Below are 20,105 nucleotides of genomic sequence, written 5' to 3'. Positions count from 1 at the left end.
TGAATATATCATAGTATTAATTTATTGGTACCATTTAAATGTTTGTTTGGTTTTACCAACCATTTAAAGTGGGAACCTTGATTTAGTGTTTACAAATATATATAGCACAATAAATACTTGACCACATTTATAAGTTTTGGTATATATTATATACTTATAAGATAATAATTTATAACATAATATAAATATGATTATTTAATATATTGGAACCATTTTATTAAGTGGATTTCAATATTGTTCGTTAATGCAAACTTTATTAAAATACCAAGAGTGGATCATTTAATCTCAACTACTTAAATTAAAATTTGAACAATTAAAATTTACCCATTAAAGAATTAAACAATTAAAATTAAAAAGAAACAAAAACAAAAACAAAATAAAAAGACATTGTAGTGGACTTGTAATTACCTTAGCTTCCCTGTGGATACGATATCGGACTCACCGAATTATACTACTTGTGGACAACCTGCTCTTTGGAGTGCAACAATCAAAGTGACAACAATGAGATCAGTCTGTCTCCTAGAAACTGACATGATCCAATTGTACTTTTGTGATCAGACTTACATCCTGCATAGTCTGCATCTAAATAGCCAACTAAATTGAAACATGAATCATTAGCATAACATAAGCCCACATTCTGTGTGTGTAGTACCGAAAAACTAATAGACGTAAACCCCATACATTATTGAATTAATTTATTTATTTAGTTAATAATTTAAGTAATGTATGTTATGTGTTAAATTATTTTAAAAGTATATATATTTATTTTAACATACAATTTAAAATGTTTTCATGAGTTTTAGTTTTCAGACTAATATTCGATGTCGAACCGGGGAAATGAGACCAGAGATGATTAAGATGTTAAAAATTTAAGTTATAATTTTATTTTAAGTCAAGAAAATAGTATTTTTAAAGGATTTATAAATTTTAGCATTTTTAGGACTAAATTTAATTTATCGAGTGAAATAGAAACGCTAAGTTTTTATAAATACCAAAATTTGAAAATAAGATATTTAAATACGTCCACTCGAAATAAAATCTTTTAATAATTATTTTTATGACTTGATTAATTAAATTAAATATTATTTAATTATGGGTAGAATTTTAACATTGTATGATTCTTAATTTAAAATTTGAAAGACTAAATTAGTAATTTAGATTGTAAGGGATTAATTAGTGAATTAATTAGTGTTTTAATTAAACTAAAACACCTAACGCACATCCTAAGTAACCTATAAAAGAATCCTACCCTAATACATATGCTAATCCACATAAAACACACACTCTCTCAAACTCTTACAACTATCGGCCACTTTCTTTGCAAGGGAAAGGCTTGGATATTTTTTCCCCTTCCACCAACAGCCTAGCCGAACACTCCCACCATCATCCTTGATAAATTTAGCCACTTTTCGAGCCTTAAAACATATAAAACCATCTATGTTCGGCCTTTGTCATCCCATGCGTTCGTTTGTCGACAATTCGTGTGTTTTAACACAAAGACATGTCTAAACCCTTATTTAACGCATTGATCATGTTATATATTGATATTTGATGATAAAATTTCATGATAAACAATTTTATATGGCTACATATGAATCAAAATCGGTTTTAAAAATATTGTGGACTTTGGTGCATGATGGTTCACGTTTCTTCCAATATTTGTGGTGTACTTCGGATGGACTTCCTAGGTCGGGCTGGGGCTGCTGGCTAGGTTCAGATCTGAGTCCTAGGGTGCAAGTAAGGGCTGGCTTGGTCGGGTTCAAGGTCGGCCGCGCGTGAGGGGTATAGGAGTGAAGAAGTCGTTCTATGCACGTTTGTGGGTTGTAGGAGGTTCGCTGGTGCGGCTCAGTGCATGGGCTAGCAAAGGGCTCGTGGCTATGGTCTGGGACATGTCTGAAGGTCCTAGGGTGAGTATTGTTAGGATGGTTCATGGCCTGGAGTGGCATCTAGGTGGCTGGAACCAGAAACGTGCAGCTGTGTGCAGGTTGGGCTCGCGTGAAGGAGCTACACTGATGTGGCTTGTGTAGGGGCTGGGCTTGAAAGGGCTCAACCAGGGGCTAAAGTTGTGTCTAAGGTTCGATTCTAGGGCTTGTTATGGGTCCAGTTAACATTGGTTTATGCATGGAGTCGTAAGAAGCCTAAATGTGTCATATTGCGTTTCAAGGGGTTATTTCTTCAAGGGGTTGTTGCTCACATTTTTTTGGGTCTTGGTCATGGTTCAAGGCTGTTTTAGGGGCTTGGACAGTAGGTTAGGATGTTGGCTAAGGATAGTTCGAGTACCGAGTCGTTCGGTAGGGTAAGATATTTTATTTAATTCGGGAATCGTACGTGTCCGAGTGCATCTTCTGGCTATGTTTGGTTAGTTAAATATTGGGGTTTTGGCAGCACGTCCAGGGCATTCCAACGAAGTTCACAATGTTTGTAAATATGTATCACATGAAAAATAATTATTTTTGAGCTATGCGATTTGTCTTGTGGTCAAATTATGTTACTGGTTTGAAAGCGGGAGAACATGTCCAGGGACCTCTCCAACCTCTTCGGAGGATTGCCTTATGTTAGGGAGCGGACATCTATTCCAAGGGTTGTGGTGATCCCTGTCGGCCCAGTACTGTTGTTTAGTTTCATCAAACGATTTATGTGTATGGGCTACTTGCATTGAACAGAGCTATATGTAAAATTATTTACTTTTACAATTATGCATGACGAGTATGAAAATATGATTTTATGATTTTTATATGACGAGTATGAAAATATGATTTTATGATTTTTATGAAATTGTTTATGTAGGAAAGTCGCGTAATATATATTTATGCTAATAATATTTTATGTACGAGTTAAGTTTAAATTGCATAGATTTTTATTATGTATTATTCGTTATTTACGGTTTATGCATGCTGAGTCATTAGGCTCACTAGACTTGATGGATGAAGATGATATAGTTGAGAAAACGGGAGACGTTTAACAGTGAGCAGGCTCGAGCCAATGGCAGTGCAAACCTGAGGACCTTGTAGTTTAAGTTATATTATTATGTACGCTTTTAAACTATTTACTCTGACTTTTATTTATTAGTATTGGTGACAAGCAAATTAAATTTATGGTTTTTGTTAGACTATTTTTAAACTAAATTAGTTGTTTATGGATTTTAGGATTGGTTGGATGTTGTTGATTTACTTTAAATGACGGAGTTTTAATTTTAGTATTAGTGGTGACTGTTATTTTATTTTAAGAGTTATACTTTTAATATATTTAATAAGAAAATTTTAATTTTTTCCAAAATTATTAAAGTATTAGTATTTTAAGGCACGATTCGTCATAGTGTGGCTTTCAGATATTTCAATATACGTTTAGTAGCTAGGAATGCGATTGTTTAGGTTTAGCTTGAACTATGGCACATAAGCTTACTGCAAACATAATATCAGGACGGCTAGCAGTTAGGTATAATAAAGAAACTATTAAACCTCTGTAGTGTGTCATCTCAACTGATATTCCCCTTTCATCTTTATCTAGTTTAACTGATGAGCTCATGGGAGTGGATGCAATTGAACATGTTTTCATGTCAAATTTCTTCAGCAGTTCCTTTGTGTATTTGTTCTGACTGATATAAATACCAGTTTCCAGTTACTTCACTTGCAAGCCTAGGAAGAATGTCAGTTCACCCATCATGTTCATCTCGAATTTATCATGTATCAGCTTAGCAATCACATAAATTGGGGTTAGTTGACCCAAATATGATATCACCAACATAAATTTGAACAATTAATGAATGATTTTTCTTTGTGAATTTTAAAAGTGTTTTGCCAACTGTTCCCACTGTAAAATCATGATCAATTAAAAATTTTGATAAGGTCTTATACCAAGCTCAAGGTGCTTGTTTCAAACCATATAAAGCTTTATTAAGATGATAAACATGATCATGGGGTAAGTGATTTTCAAAACCTGGAGGCTGTTCTACATATAATTCTTCTTGTAACTGACCATTCAGAAATCCGCTTTTCACATCCATCTGATATACTTTGAAGTTTTTGAAGGATGTGTAGGCTATGAATATCCTGATTGCTTGCAGTCGAGCAACCGGAGCATAAGTCTCGTCGTAATCTATTCTTTCTTCATGTCTGTAGCCTTGTGCGACCAGTCTCGCTTTATTGCACACAATTGAACCATTTTCCTACATTTTGTTCTTGTATACCCATTTGGTACCTAGAACAGAATTTGAAGAAGGTCTTGGAACTAACGTCCAGACATTGTTATGTGTAAATTGATTAAGCTTTTCTTGCATAACAATGACCCAACTAGGATCAGCTAGAGCTTCTTCAGTTTTCTTTGGTTCAAATTGCGCTATAAAAGAAGAACGTATATATAAAATCAACATCTGATTTTTTGTTTTTACCGGATCAGATGGGTTACCTAATACCAAGTATATATAAAATCAACATCTGATTTTTGAAAGTTTATCCTTTTCGTTGCACAGTACGATTTGGTATGAAAGGAAATTTGGCACCAAGGTATATTTGCTCGTATGAGATCCTGCAGTGGATAGGAACTTTGGCTTATCGATTGACTCTATCTTCATCTTTATCTGGTATTCATGATTTGTTTCACATGTCGATGTTGCGGAAGTATGAGCCAGATCCTTCACATGTGTTGGATATTTCTGAGGTTCTGTTAGATCCTGACATGTCTTATGTTGAGAGATCGGTTTGTATTTTGGATCGATCTGAACGGATGCTTCGTATTAAGCTTATACCGATGGTGAAGGTTCAGTGGGAGCATAGAGGTGTTTAAGAGGCCACTTGGGAGACAAAGCGATATATGAAGGAGCTCTACCCTACATATTCTGATGGTATGACATATCTTTATTTATGCATGTTATTACTGTTATTGATTAGTTTCAAGGTCGAAATTCATTTAAGGGGGGTAGAAATATAATGTCTGAAGTAAATATCACAATTTGTTGATTTAATAATGTGATATTACTAAATAATTAATGATTTTTACAGAATGAAATATGACATATTTTGGTCATATGAAGTCCAAATGCTTTGAAATTTGGATATAACATAGAAAACACAAAGATAAAGAAGTTTCATGTTTTGAGTTTTGGTAAACTTGATCTTTTGACTAGTCCAAAGAGATATATAGGTGTTAAAAATGTTAAATATTATATATTATATTATATTATATTATTACAATCCATCTGAGGCTTGGAATACAAATTGAATCTGATACGTGGTATTGTTTTACCAAATGTTTCCTTAGTGACTTTCGCACACATAGAGATTATTGGTTTCCAGCCTATTTACCATATTCAAATTATTGAACTAATAAAAGGAGGTATTTAATTTCCATAATAAGAATGAATATAAGGTTCATCTATGGTAATTTTACAAAACATAAAAGAAATTACAAAAGATATACTAGAGAAATTAAACAAAAGAAGATTTCTTGAAGACAACTTCAGAAACATAAATTCATAAAAAAATCACCCACAAAACGCCTTAAACGCCATCTCTCGGCTAAACAGGCTGAAGGGCTACAACATGAATTTATGCCTCTTAATTAACTTCAAACCTTGTGTTTACTATTTCCTGGTTCGTTTTTCAACCTTATGTTCAACAATTAACCCTTATATTACATCGAATTCCAAAATTTAAATGAAATCTTTTATCATTTCAATTTAATTCCAAGTTACAAATAAATAAAGATCATGGTTTAGTAATGGGATGATTTAACACAAATAATTTAGCCTGTCATTCAGGCTAATATATGAAAATATAAAAATTAAAACTATAAATAAAAACATAAAATAAAAACAGTAAACTTACAGAATTGTAATCAGAAGAAGAGACTTTTATACAAAAGGTTGAAGCTTTTATTAAGAAGGGTTCTTTACAAGAGAGGAATAGAGGGGAGCAAACTCGACTGTGTCCTTCTAAGAACACAGAATAATCCTATAAATAGATGGAAGTGCCGGACATGAAACCCCGGATTCTAACTAAAAATATAAACAGTAAATGCTTTATTAAAGCAAATAGTAACATGGTTACAAAATTCAAAAAGTAAAGTGATATGCCACCCACTTTTGTCATGATTTCATGGCACGTATGAGATTCCACCTTTGATGTGATATGTCACCATCCACATGAGGATTGAAGATGAATAGACACAGAGTCTTCCCATCAATCCAATGTTCAGAAAAGAATTTTTTAATGCTTGGTGAAACATTTAACCAAGTATTCATTGGTTTTATAAAAACCTCAGGCAAAATTTTTGCTGATGGACCGAAAATCTTCCACCATATGAAGAACTAATTTGGAACAGGATAATGAAAAACATTTTCACAAATTTCCAGAAACCATGTATGTTTCTTTTTCTCATTTTCATAGAATATAGTTTTAATAAAACTCTCGACATAATCCCAAAAATTAAATTTGAAACTCATTTTATGAGTATCAGAATAAAATTCTTTTTCAACTAATGGAGATATACCCCATTCTTCAATAGATATTATCTTTTTGATAATGAACTTGGAGAAGATGATTAGGATATTCATCTTTAATCCTCGTGTGGATGGTGACATATCACATCAAAGGTGGAATCTCATACGTGCCATGAAATCATGACAAAAGTGGGTGGCATATCACTTTACTTTTTGAATTTTGTAACCATGTTACTATTTGCTTTAATAAAGCATTTACTGTTTATATTTTTAGTTGGAATCCGGGGTTTCATGTCCGGCACTTCCATCTATTTATAGGACTATTCTGTGTTCTTAGAAGGACACGGTCGAGTTTGCTCCCCTCTATTCCTCTCTTGTAAAGAACCCTTCTTAATAAAAGCTTCAACCTTTTGAATAAAAGTCTCTTCTTCTGATTACAATTCTGTAAGTTTACTGTTTTTATTTTCTGTTTTTATTTATAGTTTTAATTTTTATATTTTCATATATTATCCTGAATGACAGGCTAAAATATTTGTGTTAAATCATCCCATTACTAAACCATGATCTTTATTTATTTGTAACTTGGAATTAAATTGAAATGATAAAAGATTTCATTTAAATTTTGGAATTCGATGTAATATAAGGGTTAATGGTTGAACATAAGGTTGAAAGACGAACCAAGAAATAGTAAACACAAGGTTCGAAGTTTATCAAGAGGCATAAATTCATGTTGTAGCCCTTCAGCCTGTTTAGCCGAGAGATGGCGTTTAAGGCGTTTATGGGTGATTTTTTTATAAATTTATGTTTCTGAAGTTGTCTTCGGGAAATCCTCTGTTGTTTAATTTCTCTGGTATATCTTTTGTAATTCCTTTTATGTTTTGTAAAATTACCATAGATGAACCTTATATTCATTCTTATTCTGGAAATTAAATACCTCCTTTTATTAGTTCAATAATTTGAATATGGTATATAGGCTGGAAACCAATAATCTCCATGTGTGCGAAAGCCACTAAGGAAAAATTTGGTAAAACAATGTCACGTATCAGATTCAATTTGTATTTCAAGCAATATAATATAATATAATATTAAAAAAAAGAAGATAAATTTGAAAACATACGTAAAGAAATTCATTTGCACAAAGTTTACAGAAGAGAGGAGAAGAAATAAAATAGGGTTTTGAATTTTTTTTGATCTTGCGACTTATCGGTTTATCCAATCGACGAACTGACTTCAATTTTGGGATAGTTGACATGGGGTCTTCGATTTGAGGTATAAATTTCATAGTTTTTGTGATGTTTGAAATTCATCGATTTTTGGAATAAATCCGAAAAATTGTTAAATTATATTGAAATTAAAGATTGTTGAATAGTGTATGATTTTAACGAAGTAGAGAAGATTATAACGATGTTATTTGAATTATTCTTAATTTATTATAATTAGAGATTTTAATCGTTGGATTGAGATTGGAGAGTTGTTTGTCAGTTGTTAGTAATTTTGATTATATATTCGGAGTCTACGAAGTATAGGCTACATGTTGATATAAAGTTTTTGTAGTTTAACGGATGTCGTAAAATAGCATGTTATTTGAAGTTAATTTATTATGGTGTATTTGATATTAGTATTGAGAACTAAATACACCGAAATATTAATTGTTGAATGATGAAGTTGTATAATCGAGTTTTATATTTTTATTAAATTGATTGTTGTTGGGCAATTTAATGTTATATATTGAGGCTGTTATGATTGTGTTCAAACGGCGACAATGATTTGATAATTGTTGTTAAATTATTTAGATACATCACAAGCCTCGAGATCAAAGAAGTGGCCAGATTTTATATATATAATCGATTTTCAGCTACGTGTTGATGTACGAGCATATGTTGTTATTATTTAGTTTTGATAAATACTATTGTGTTCAACGATGGTAAATCACTGGAATTGAGTGATTTGATATTATATTTGTTGTTGTTTATTATTGTTGATGTTGTTGGCTATCGATGTTGGGAGAAGTCTCGTTGATGTTGTTTGTTCGACGATATTGTTGTCGCCGAAGTAGGGATGCGACGTATCTTTGATGTTGTTCGTTCGACGATACTGATGTCGCCGGAGTAGGGGTGCGACGTCGTTGACGTTGTTCGTTTGACGATATTGTTGTGGCAGGAGTAGGGGTGAGACGTATTGTTGATGTTGCTCGATCGACGATATTGTTGTCGCCAGAGTAGGGGTGCGACGTATTGTTGATGTTGTTGTTGCAGTAGTATGGGAGTGATGTCGTTGATAGTTTGATTGTCCAGAAACACCAAAGTGGGTATTTCTGTTATAATTTCAGTTATATTTTATGTTATTGTTAATATAACTGTTATGTATTACGATAATGATTGTTGTATATGCTCACCATTTAGGGGTTGTTTCTGTTGGACAGGTTACAGGACTATGCTGTGAGACAGGATAGAGGTGAAGGACTAGATGTGTTTAGTCAAACAGTCCAATAGTTGATAGTAGATAGAGACAGTATAGTTTATTGTCTTATTTGAGTTGTGTGTATGTATTTATTATACTGTTTCTACTACACTATGTAGTTAGTGTGATGATTGCACTATTTTATCGTATATGCATTATATTATTACATCGTTGAAAAAAATATTATGCATATGACGTTACATGTTGTATGATTACGTGGCGAGGTTTGGGACGCCACAGCTGAGCCGTTGTCAATCAAGACCCTAGACACTAGCTTCCCATTTATATGAGATTTGATGTACAACGGCCTTATCTGCTTGGTCATGGCCGGTGTAGGCTTTTCAAATATCACTTGTTTAGGCTTATTTTGGGAGATCCTCTTTGATAATCACTCTTCAACTTCCTTCGAGGAGCTTATTTCTTAGGGAACTTTTTTGTGTTGGGCCACTTTCCAAGACTCACCGAACTCGTCTCTGGCAGGAAGGACGTACCTAGGCTTTGCTCGCATGCCCTCAATCATTTCCCCTTTTGAGACTTCATCTACACGCCGCTCTCAATCTTGGTTAGATGACTTTTTCCTGCTTTCCATCCTTCGCGACTCAACTCCATATGTGTTTCCTCTGTCAGATTATTTTTGGTGCTGATAGTGTGATAAATCCCCTCTAAACCATTTTTTCCTCCAATTAAATGCTGTTGAATTATTCTTAGTCGATCAGTACTATACCTTCCAGTATCTTCAAACCGTTGACCCTTTGGGATCCAGCGTTTCTTAATTATTTGGTCTTTCACTGCAAAGGGATGGCTTCTTTTCTTATTCAGAAGATCCCTCAAATCTGTCACATTCACATTAACAGAAGCAACTAGGAGAAAAAGATCATCATCCACTACCATGGACTCTAGTTTGTCAGGGATTCATGACTCCCTTGTTAATTTTGTCCTGCAAAATATTCTTGAAAGCCCAGCAATATTTAGTAGCATGATTGTAAGAGCTGTGGTACTTACAATATTCTCGACCTTTCAGATTTTCTTTGGGTGGCATCCTGTGATCTAGTGGAAAAGTGATGAATTTTTCTTTTACGAGAAAATAAAAAACTTCATCGGTCTTTGACACGTCAAACGTGTATTGCATATCCTTGGGGAGTTGGGAGCTATTCTTCTTTTCAGGTTCTGTCAGCTTCTTTTTTAGCAGAGGAACCATACATGAACCAGCTGATCGAATTTCCGCCAACACAACATCTTCCACCTCTTGATAATAAAACCCTATAGCAGTTCTCTTTTTGTACGACTCCTTCCGCAACAGTTCTTCGTATTTAGCAACTTTGGCAGCCAACTCAAAGAAATCCCTGAACTCCATACCTTGAAATTTCTTCTTTAATTCAAAATCCAGCCCTTTTTGTGCCATCTTCACGAACTCAGTCTCAGGTAGGAACACTTTTCACCTATTTTTCGTCTTTTTGAACCTGTCGATAAAAGACTCCACAGATTTTCCTTTCTTCTGGACGACTCCGAATAAATCAGCAATACACACTTCTGGTTCTGTTTTATAGAATTGTTTATTTCCATCTCGATTCAATATTGAATTTCTGGGGAGTGAGGCATACCACAAACACAATTCTTGTGAGAGAATTTGGGAATAATCGTAACTTTAAGTTGTTGAAGTTCTCCAAATTGGCTAGTTCCCCGCACTTGATGTAAATCTGGCTATGTGTTCCATGCTGGACTGGCCGTCCTCCTCGGAGAATAGGCTGAAATCATGAACTCTATAACCCCTTGGATTCGGGTTATTCACGTCTATGTATTCTAGATAGGGTTTGTGGAACTCTGGGCTGCCTATCTTTCTCAAGGCCGGCCCATATAGCTCTTGAACAGTTTTTCTCATCATTTCTGGATCAATTACGTGGATGTTCCAAACTGGGAGTGGGTAATGTTAATAATTTGCCCCCGAGCTTGAAACCCTACATTTAAACCAACATTACCTCCTGGGAAGCTCCCATCTACTCATGGATAATCTATGTGTGATATGTCATCATAAGCTCCTTGTTGGTTCAGACGATTTTTCATGTTGTACACTTGAGTAACAGATGGTTTCGAGCTCCCTACTCCATGACCACATGAATATGGTTGGGTTCTCCCCTCTAAGGTCTCTTCTCTCTTGTGAGGTGGTGTATATATAAGGTCCAAAATTAAGATGACGTAATTCAACTGCATGCAAATCTAGGAAAAAATAGAAAATGGCTAATTAAATTAATTTAATTGCTTAAATTAATTATATTTGACATGTTTAAATGGTTATGAAGTAGTTTTCTACTTGCATGCATGAAACTGTATTTTTAAAGGTTATTCGAGATGCGATCGAGGAACGGAGACCGAAGGCTGAAAAATGAAAAATATTTTTATTAAATAATTGTTTTTAATTATTTAAAATAAGGTTGATGCTTTATGATATTTCTAAGAATAAAAGAGTTTTGAAGTGATTTTATACGTCAAGACATAGTTTTTAATGGTATTCGATATTCGATTAAAATATGAATTTTTCGAGAACTCGACTAATATTTTCAAGAACTTTCTTTAACGAAATAATTTAAATAAGCACTATTGAGCTTGTTAGACCTATTATACTAGACAAATGGGCAGCTTTCACACATGATTATTTATCAAATTATAAGCCTAAAACCCTCACCATGAATTTCAAAACTCACGCCCCAATTCCCTAAGCATCAAGGACTCTCCCCTCCCCTCAAATCACAAGCACACACAAGTAATTTTGCAAGGAAAGCATCGGCCTTCTCAAGGATTTCAGCCTAGGGATTTCTTCGTCGCCGTTCTTGGCATCTCCGATTCGATTTCGTGCGTTAATTATGCAAAGACACGCCTTAAGTATTCTTTTCTCATCTATCACACCCTAATACGTGTTTGAATTGTGTTTGCATGAAAATATGCTATATTTCGTTTTTATGCACTTTCATGTGAATAAATTATATTTTCATGATCCACAACTTATGATATCATCGCACAAAGGGGCTTCCATGTTAGGATATCTATGAGGGATGCTTTTCCATCATATTAATGGTCCTTAGATGCCAAGACGTAGGCTGCACACGAAGGGAACAAGTCTTGAACGAATTTCACATGACATGGTGCACTAGGGTTCGGCTAGGGAGGATCATGGCTTGCGGCTTGACCAGGGCTCTACGTGAGCTTGTGCAGGTCATGGCTTAGACTTAGGACGAGTCCTAGCATGGCTAGGACTCTTGGAAAGCAGTCGTGGAAGAGCCCGAAGGTAGTCTGGCCCTTCTCTTATTCGCAGGTGGCTGCACACAGCAGCGTGAGGGGCTTCGGGCAGGCTTGGGTTGGCTGGCAGGGTTCATTCAGGGTCCAGTGAGGGTTTAGAAGCGAAGGGCTAGGTGGTGGTCCAGGTAGAGAGGAGTCCTAGACAAGGGAAGAAGTCCTAGTGTTGCAGGGCTCTCGGCCGCAACACTTGGCTGGTGCAGGTGGCTTCGGCGTGGGCTAGGGCCTAGTCCTAGAGGCCAACGTGGGTCCAGTAGATTCCTAGATGGGCTGGGCATGTGAGGGTTCGTGATGGCTCGGGCGTGGTTCGGGAAATTGGAAAGATGGCTCGAGGGGGTGGAGTCGAAGGTTCGAAAATATGGGTTCAATAGCTTGGGGGTTGAACCGTGTCCACGGGGGTCAAATCATGGTTCACGAGGGTAATTTAGGTATAAAAGTCTATGTTTAAAATTTGGGATCAAAATATTAAAGTTTATATTAATTCGGAATTAAAACGCTCTACGAGTTAATATTTACGAAATAAAGAGAAAATCATGAATTTAGGCCAAATAAAAATATAAGAAAATTAATTTAAGCTTAAATAATTATTTAGAATGGTCTAGTGTCAACGAAAGTAAGAAAAAGTCAAAATCGAGAAATATTACGTCTAGGGATTGTGAAGGCCTATGAATCCTTGCTTGAAAATTTGCGGAAAAATTAAAAATTTTCTTTTTAAATAATCAAAATGCCTCATTCATAAATAAACCGATAAAAAAAGTTTTATATTCAAAATGGCAGCGGAAGAAAATATTTGTATGCGAAATAACAATTTAAGAATATCCCACAACTGATAAAAATTGTTTGAGAAATAAAATAATAAATGCTGAACTGAGGTCCTCGGGTGCCACTACTGCTGACCCAAGCTGGCTCACTGGTCCCCGCCCTCGGCCCTGACCTCATCAGTACCTACAACAATCAAGTCTAGTGAGCCTAAAGACTCAGCATGCATATATCGTAGGTAACGAGTAAATACTAGTAAAATTTTGCATGGGATAAAATATCATGTCATGGGGCATACTGAAAATAACCTGTACTGAGCAATTATAATACGTGCATGACTGAATTAAAATCGTAGTAAAAATGTTGCTCCTTGGAGCCCTGTACTGAAATAACTGGTAATAATTTTCTGTTGAGATTATGGTCTACGCATGTGGCCCCTGCACTGAACTGAACTGATCGGTAACTGGCTACCGGGGGAGTATCAAACTGAACTGAACTGACCGGTCACTGGCGACCGGGTGGTACCAAACTGAACTGATCGGTCACTGGCGACCGAGTAAATAGTGCTCCCAAAATAGTGAATTGACCACAAGCAATATCGCATAAATCTCAAAATAAGTATTTTCTATTTTCATGCACGTAATATAATTAAATTGTATAATGAAATATCCTGTATTATTTTTACCAACTGGATTGGATCGTTCCCAGGCTCGCTGCAACCTAAATACGCCATGAAAAATATGCGATAGCTTCTACTTGACCAACTATGCAATTTAAGTAAAAAAAATGCGACAATGACGCTCGACGACTTCGTATTTAATCATGACTCCGAGCCAACCCGAACCAACACTGAACCAACGTATAGTCATGATTAAAATACACTTAAAATTATGAATTTATGCTCCTAAAATGGTGAGGGCCGAAATCTAGGTGAATGGAGGCCAAAACATGAAACGCTCTTTCGAGAGTCAATTTGGCACATCGCACCGTAAATTTTCGTACGACCTCAAAAATGATCCGAATCACGAACAGCCAAAAACGTGGCCTTCTTAACTTGATGAGGCACTGTCCAGTCCAAGGCCATAGGCTAAAAGCCAACCAAGAACTCAAACGAGCCTCCGAACCGTCACAACAAGTTGCTGTCAAATTCCAGCAGCAGCAACTTCGCTTGCATCGCGTCGTTTGCGAGACTTTTGGCCATTGGGGCTTGAACCACCGACCAGAGCCTCTCAACAACATCCCAAGGAATGATTTGAACCATGGCTAAGGGCCCTAGGCCAGCCACCATTCGAATTATTCCCGCAACATCAGAAAAGTTCCACCCGAGAGCACCCTTGCGCGCGTGAGGGGTGTTTTGCTTTGTTCGTTGTCTCGTGTCGTTCCAGTGGCCATTTCATTGACCATGGCACGACCTAGACATCTTGGGGTATGGTATGAACCGTGGCTAAGGGCCATAGGCCAACCAAGATCCATCCCATACCATCAAAAACCGAGGGACACATGCAGAATTAAAAAGGGGCGAAGGGGCTGTTCTTGCTTTGTGTTTAAAAACCGATGCACCATGGACCAAGCCGCCAAAAGGGCGACTTAGTCACTTCTTAGGCATGCTAGGGAAGCGATCTAACCATGGCTATAGGCCCCTGGGGCAGCCATGATCAGAAACTTTTCCCTTTGACAGCAACCTGCAATTTTCGAAACACACTTGGACACAAATGGGAAGTTGCTGTCATATGCGCGTTCCAGCGTGTATGGAACTGAAACCCACGATCTATCATGGCCCTAACATGTCCTAGTACATGTCTATATGTAGCCTCGAGCCCCTGGAACGAGCCATTCCTGAAATCGAAAGGAACATACCCAAACGTGAAGCATGAAGGGAAATAGAAAATCTGCACAGAATTTTATTGGTTCTTGATTGATGAAAATTTCGGTTTTCATGATTAAAATCGTGCACATGTGATGTTAAAAATAATATTAAGGCTTGATTGAAGAGCAAGAAAGATATACACATGCCTTGATGTCGTTTGAATGAAAAACGAAAGAATACGGCGACGCGGCGCGGAGGAGACGGAGTTGTTTCTTTCTACAAATTTTCTCTCTTGTTTTTCTCTCAACCTCACACGATTTTCTCTCTGAAACCTACTGAATTTCGGTGGAAATGGTGGGGAGAAAATGGTTAGGGAGAAATGAGGGAAGGTGCTAGATAAAAGGGAGGAATGAATCTTGTTATCTTTTGAGTTTGGGAGATATGGAAATGAGATGATATGATTTGATTTGAAGGAGATTTTAAATGGGGTGATGGCCGATTATTTGATAGTTAATGAGTAGAAAAAAATTGCTTAAATGTTAATTATTGGTGAATAAAAGTTTAGGGGATTATCTAACAAGAAAAGGATTAGGAAAGAATCAAAGGAATGGGTTGTCAAATATTTTTAAATCTTAAACAAGGGTGGCCGATTTTTCTACTAAATAAATGGGGTAGGAAAATTGCTTAATTATCAATTAATGAGGATTAAAAGTGTAGGAATTATCAAACCAAGAAATGATTAAGGAAATGATATCAATGGAGAGTTGCCAAAATAATCAAGATTGGGTTGGATAATGAGGGGGCCGAAATTTTGAATGCTAAATTAGGTAGAAATATTGCTTAATTCATGTATTTTAAATATTTAAAGTTTTATCTACCCATTAAGTATTTTAGTGAATTAATTAATTAGTTAAGGAATAACATTATCTTGCATACATGGTTAGATATTTAAATCTTAAAGGTAAATTTACTATCATGATAAATTATAATTTCTTAACTAAAATAAGTCTAGATTAACTTATCTCAATTGGCCACATATTTAAATTTAGGCTATTAATTAAATTATTGGACATAAAGAATTTATTTGCTACTTATCTCAAGTTAATTAAATAAATCCCTAAACCTTCTTTTATTTTAAAATGATTTATTATTTATCTTAAATAAATTCTAAGAATATTTTCTTAATATTAAAATTTATTTCTTTACTCCAACTCCGGTCCGGCCTCACTTAATGAACTGAAAAGAATAAAATTTAAACTACTGAATAAAATATTTAGCTTCAAAGAATGCATTTAAATACTCATGCAATGAAGTCAATTTAATTAAAAAAATTTAGAATTATGCATGGCTTATACGCAGTCTAATTACGGGTTCTACAGGGATAAAACGGCCATTTTACACCTGAAAATGGTAAACCTCTTGCCATTACCCTGAATACTGTAAAATATGTTAATATGATTATTTTAAATTTTTATGGAATTTTATGATGAAACGTTAATGCTAAAAGATATGTTGCATGCTTGGTTTAAAAGAAAAATGATTATTATATGCATGAATTTTATAAAGTGATGAAATTATGAAATGTTGAAGGAAGTGAAGTAATTATGACTAATACGATGATACGATGATATGATGATACGATAATATGTAAGGCCAAGGCTCAGTTGACAGGTGAGAGTGTCGCTGATGTCTCCGCCGCCCAGTACTGTGGTAATACGTAGATGGATCATCGACCTTCAGCTAAAATGAAAGTCACAATTAACGATCTGAATTCAACGAAAAGGAAAATGTATACGTATATGATGAAATGGAATATGTTTATGATGAAAGGAAAAATATTTAAGTTTATGCATGTTCATGAAATGTTATATTAAGTAAAATTATTTTCACTGTTGTATATGATTGTATAAGTACTACTCGCTATTATGGTTATAGTTTGCTGAGTCAATAGACTCACTAGGTGTGATCGATGCAGGTGAGCTTGATATTGATGTTGAGAGATTTGATGGTTGATCTTACTGGACTGAAGGAGCACACAACCAGAGGACCAACACTAGTTTTTCCGCATTTATGATTTAAAGTTTATGATAAAGATTTTTACGACTTTTATGATGCTTTTGAGTGGTTTTGGAGATGTTGTTAGAGCTAGATTTATTTTGAAATATTGCTAAGTTTATGTTTGATAAAACGTTTGACGATTTTATGTTTTGAATTCTTTCCTTTGAATTTTCAAATATAGTTGGTGGTTTATTTTTAAATGGTGCAAGGTTATTTTCATAAAGTATATATATATATATATATATGTGTAGTTATTTTCGGTCGTTATTTAGAAAAAAATTTTTGTAGTACTCTGTAAGAAAAACGAGTAGTGGACGTTTCAGTATACCTTCTTTCTGACTGATTTGGGAGAGTGAACTCTGGGCGGCGGGGATCATCAGTCCTTGAGTTTCCTACTCCCATTGACTTGGTTGCTTTCTTGGATTTGGTTGGTTCCCTGGTTCCCTTCTTTTCACTTGCATTTTGCTCTTTATGGGTTGACTAGTTCAGTGTACCCAACAATGTCTTCAAACAATCAGACATAGCCTTGGACAGTGCTTGTGATATCTCTTCAATTTTCATCGCAGTCAACTCTTCAACCAAACGGTTTGAAATATGATCATATATCTCTAGAATATGACTTGGATGCAAATCCAACTCCTTGGTCGACTCTTCAGCAGCCGGTTGTTCTGTTAGCAGAGCGTGAACCTCTTCCTTGCTTGGTAAAGACTCCTCATCCCCTTGATTGACGTTTTCTTTCCTTTTTGGCGGAATAATGGTGTTCCACTGGGCGTGCCAAAAATTTTTTGCATAATATTTCGATTTGCAAGCATGCCAAGTGCAAAGATGCACCAATTTTTGTAAAAAATATAAAAATCTAACTTCGAAAAGCACGACAATTGTAGATACTAAATTTGACCGTCCGTTATGATCTCTTAAACAAATATGACGTCATAAACAAAGAAAAATAGAGAAACACTACTAGCAATTTAGAAATACACTCCTAAGATGTTCTATATTTTCAATAAAATGTAGGAATTCACAAAAGATTGACATACACTAAATAACGTTGTTGAAATCTGAAAGAAAATGACTTGAACTAATGAAATCTAGAATTAAAACTATGAAACGACTTATTAGAGCTATGAGAATTCCATAGGGAGTTTGCTAAAATTTTGTGCGAGAGATTGTATGTGTTCTTCTCTGTTGGCTTATCCTTTTTCTTCAGAATGTTGGGCAGTTCTCTCCGCTGTCCATGGTCCATGATCTTGTTAGAGTAGATGTCCTGCAAGCCAACTGTTGGCTAAGGATTTTATTGACTTAATTGTAAATCTTTATTTTAATATAATTCATTATTTAATGGTTTGTTATTTCTTTATCTGTATACCCATGTGAACAACATAGATAAAGACCTTGATTATACTTTAATACAAATGAATCGTAATTCGATGTTGAAACTCATTTGTAAATACTGTATGATCTAAATTCGTTCCTAGTCGATTCAGCCGCCTGAAATATGGATAAAGGTCTTGGTAAGGGCATAGAGATGTCCAAACATGCAGATGGGTAGTCATATGATGATTATACCGAACAACTCTCCCTCGGACTTTCCAAGTGGTTATCATTCATCGAGAGGATAAGTCCGTAATTATGATTGTACACCATTAGTCCTTACGACCCGGGACAGCACTGATGCTCTATATGCTAGGGCTATGCTTTGACTCGTTTACCGGCTCTAGGAGAGTCATCAGGTGGCGAGGTTGGGTACAGTTGCAACACATATAGAAGCCAGTGCATTGCAGTCGGGGATTCACCGCTCACCTACGGGGGTGGATATCCTGTGTGATCTGATGAAATAATAGTGCATAGAATCTCTGGCCAGAGTATGAAATGTACGTTAGAGAAGGAGTTCTCCAATGTTACATGCGATGCCACTATTTATATGTATCACATAGTTATTGAATTATCATGCAACCCTCGATGAATCAATGGTTGCAGATTCGATCGGGATATATGAGATGAAGGGACCGTACTGTACGCTAATCATAATCAACTGGTTCTTGCAGGCACTATCATTGATACCTAGGGAATCATGGGACGATGCTACTAGACGCTCTTACCATGGTTCGATGGGTTTAATCAGAAATATGATTTCTGACATTCTGATGATCAATTGTTGATGCATAGAATGAGGCAAGCTAGGGTAAGCCCGAATTAAATATTATGTCCTGAATCACAAGGAGTTGTGAACCCACGGCTAGCTGTATCCCTGAACCATTGAGGATCACACAAGCACTGGATCGTTTGTTCTCGTTGAGAGAATAAATTCGAGATGTTGAATTTATATTATGATATAGTAAATTCAAGGAGTTGAATTTATGATAATTAAATTTTGAGAGAATAAATTCAAAGAGTTGAATTTATAAAAATTTGAGAATTTAATTATTAAACTCAAAAGTTGAGTTTATTAAATATTAAATTATGGAGGTGATAAATTCAAGAAGTTGAATTTATACTATTAAATTCAAATGTTGAATTTATAATGTATTTATTTTATTAAGCACAAAAGTTGAGTTTACTAAATATTAAATTAAATATAGTGGGAAGTATGTTTAATAGGCTTGTAAGAGTACAAGTTCAATATACTAAATAATTAAAGTTCTTAATGGACCTTGATTTATTAATTAAACTAGTTAGATTAGCCCAAATAATTAATCAGGCACATTAATGTTAATTATGAATATTGGGTTATGACTTAATTATAAATAGGTATAATCAAGCCATAACCCTAGCCACCACACTTCCAAATTTTCGAAATTCCTCCATATTTCCTCTCAAATATTTCAGCCACCCCTCTTAGGAAAAAAGTTTGAGCCGTCTCTCAAACTATAATCTCCAACGTAAAACTTCTTCTAATTTTACTAGTGCAAATTTGAAGAGGAACAAATCATATAGTCGTGGACCTTATTAGAAGTTTGAAGGAAGGAGTTTTTTTTTGAAGATCATTCGTAGGGATTCATCAAGATCTAGATCCGTCTATACCGGATTAGTTGGACTCAAGTGATTTAATTCACTAAAGGTATAAAATTCTAACGTCCTATGAATGTTTATTCCTAAAATCATAAAAGTGATCAAACAAATATATTTTGATTGTTAAAATAAAATAAAAATTTTTTAAAACTTACGCAGCGTTTGAGTACGAGAAAATCGAGATCCTGCAGATTTTTCGCTCTTTCATCCCATGATCCTTTTCTCTTTCTTCCCACGATCTTCTCATCTTTCAACTCTTCGTGATCAATTTGAATCGGTGATAATTTA

The 20,105-nt window shown here is 35.2% G+C and overlaps 1 protein-coding gene across 1 annotated transcript; it reads left to right on the top strand.

The window, feature by feature from the left end:
- The first annotated feature begins 4,280 nt into the window (after positions 1 to 4,280).
- LOC140989455 (uncharacterized) lies at positions 4,281 to 4,782 on the top strand. The gene is made up of 2 exons (XM_073458653.1): positions 4,281 to 4,350; positions 4,469 to 4,782. The coding sequence occupies exons 1-2, from the start codon at positions 4,281 to 4,283 to the stop codon at positions 4,780 to 4,782; spliced, it is 384 nt and encodes a 127-aa protein (XP_073314754.1).
- Positions 4,783 to 20,105: the final 15,323 nt, after the last annotated feature.

The sequence above is a fragment of the Primulina huaijiensis genome, chromosome 12 (assembly GCF_012295235.1).
Source record: "Primulina huaijiensis isolate GDHJ02 chromosome 12, ASM1229523v2, whole genome shotgun sequence".
Lineage (NCBI taxonomy): Eukaryota > Viridiplantae > Streptophyta > Magnoliopsida > Lamiales > Gesneriaceae > Primulina > Primulina huaijiensis.
The sequence above is the reverse complement of the archived record's forward strand: the minus strand, read 5'-3'. Positions and strand labels throughout refer to the sequence as shown.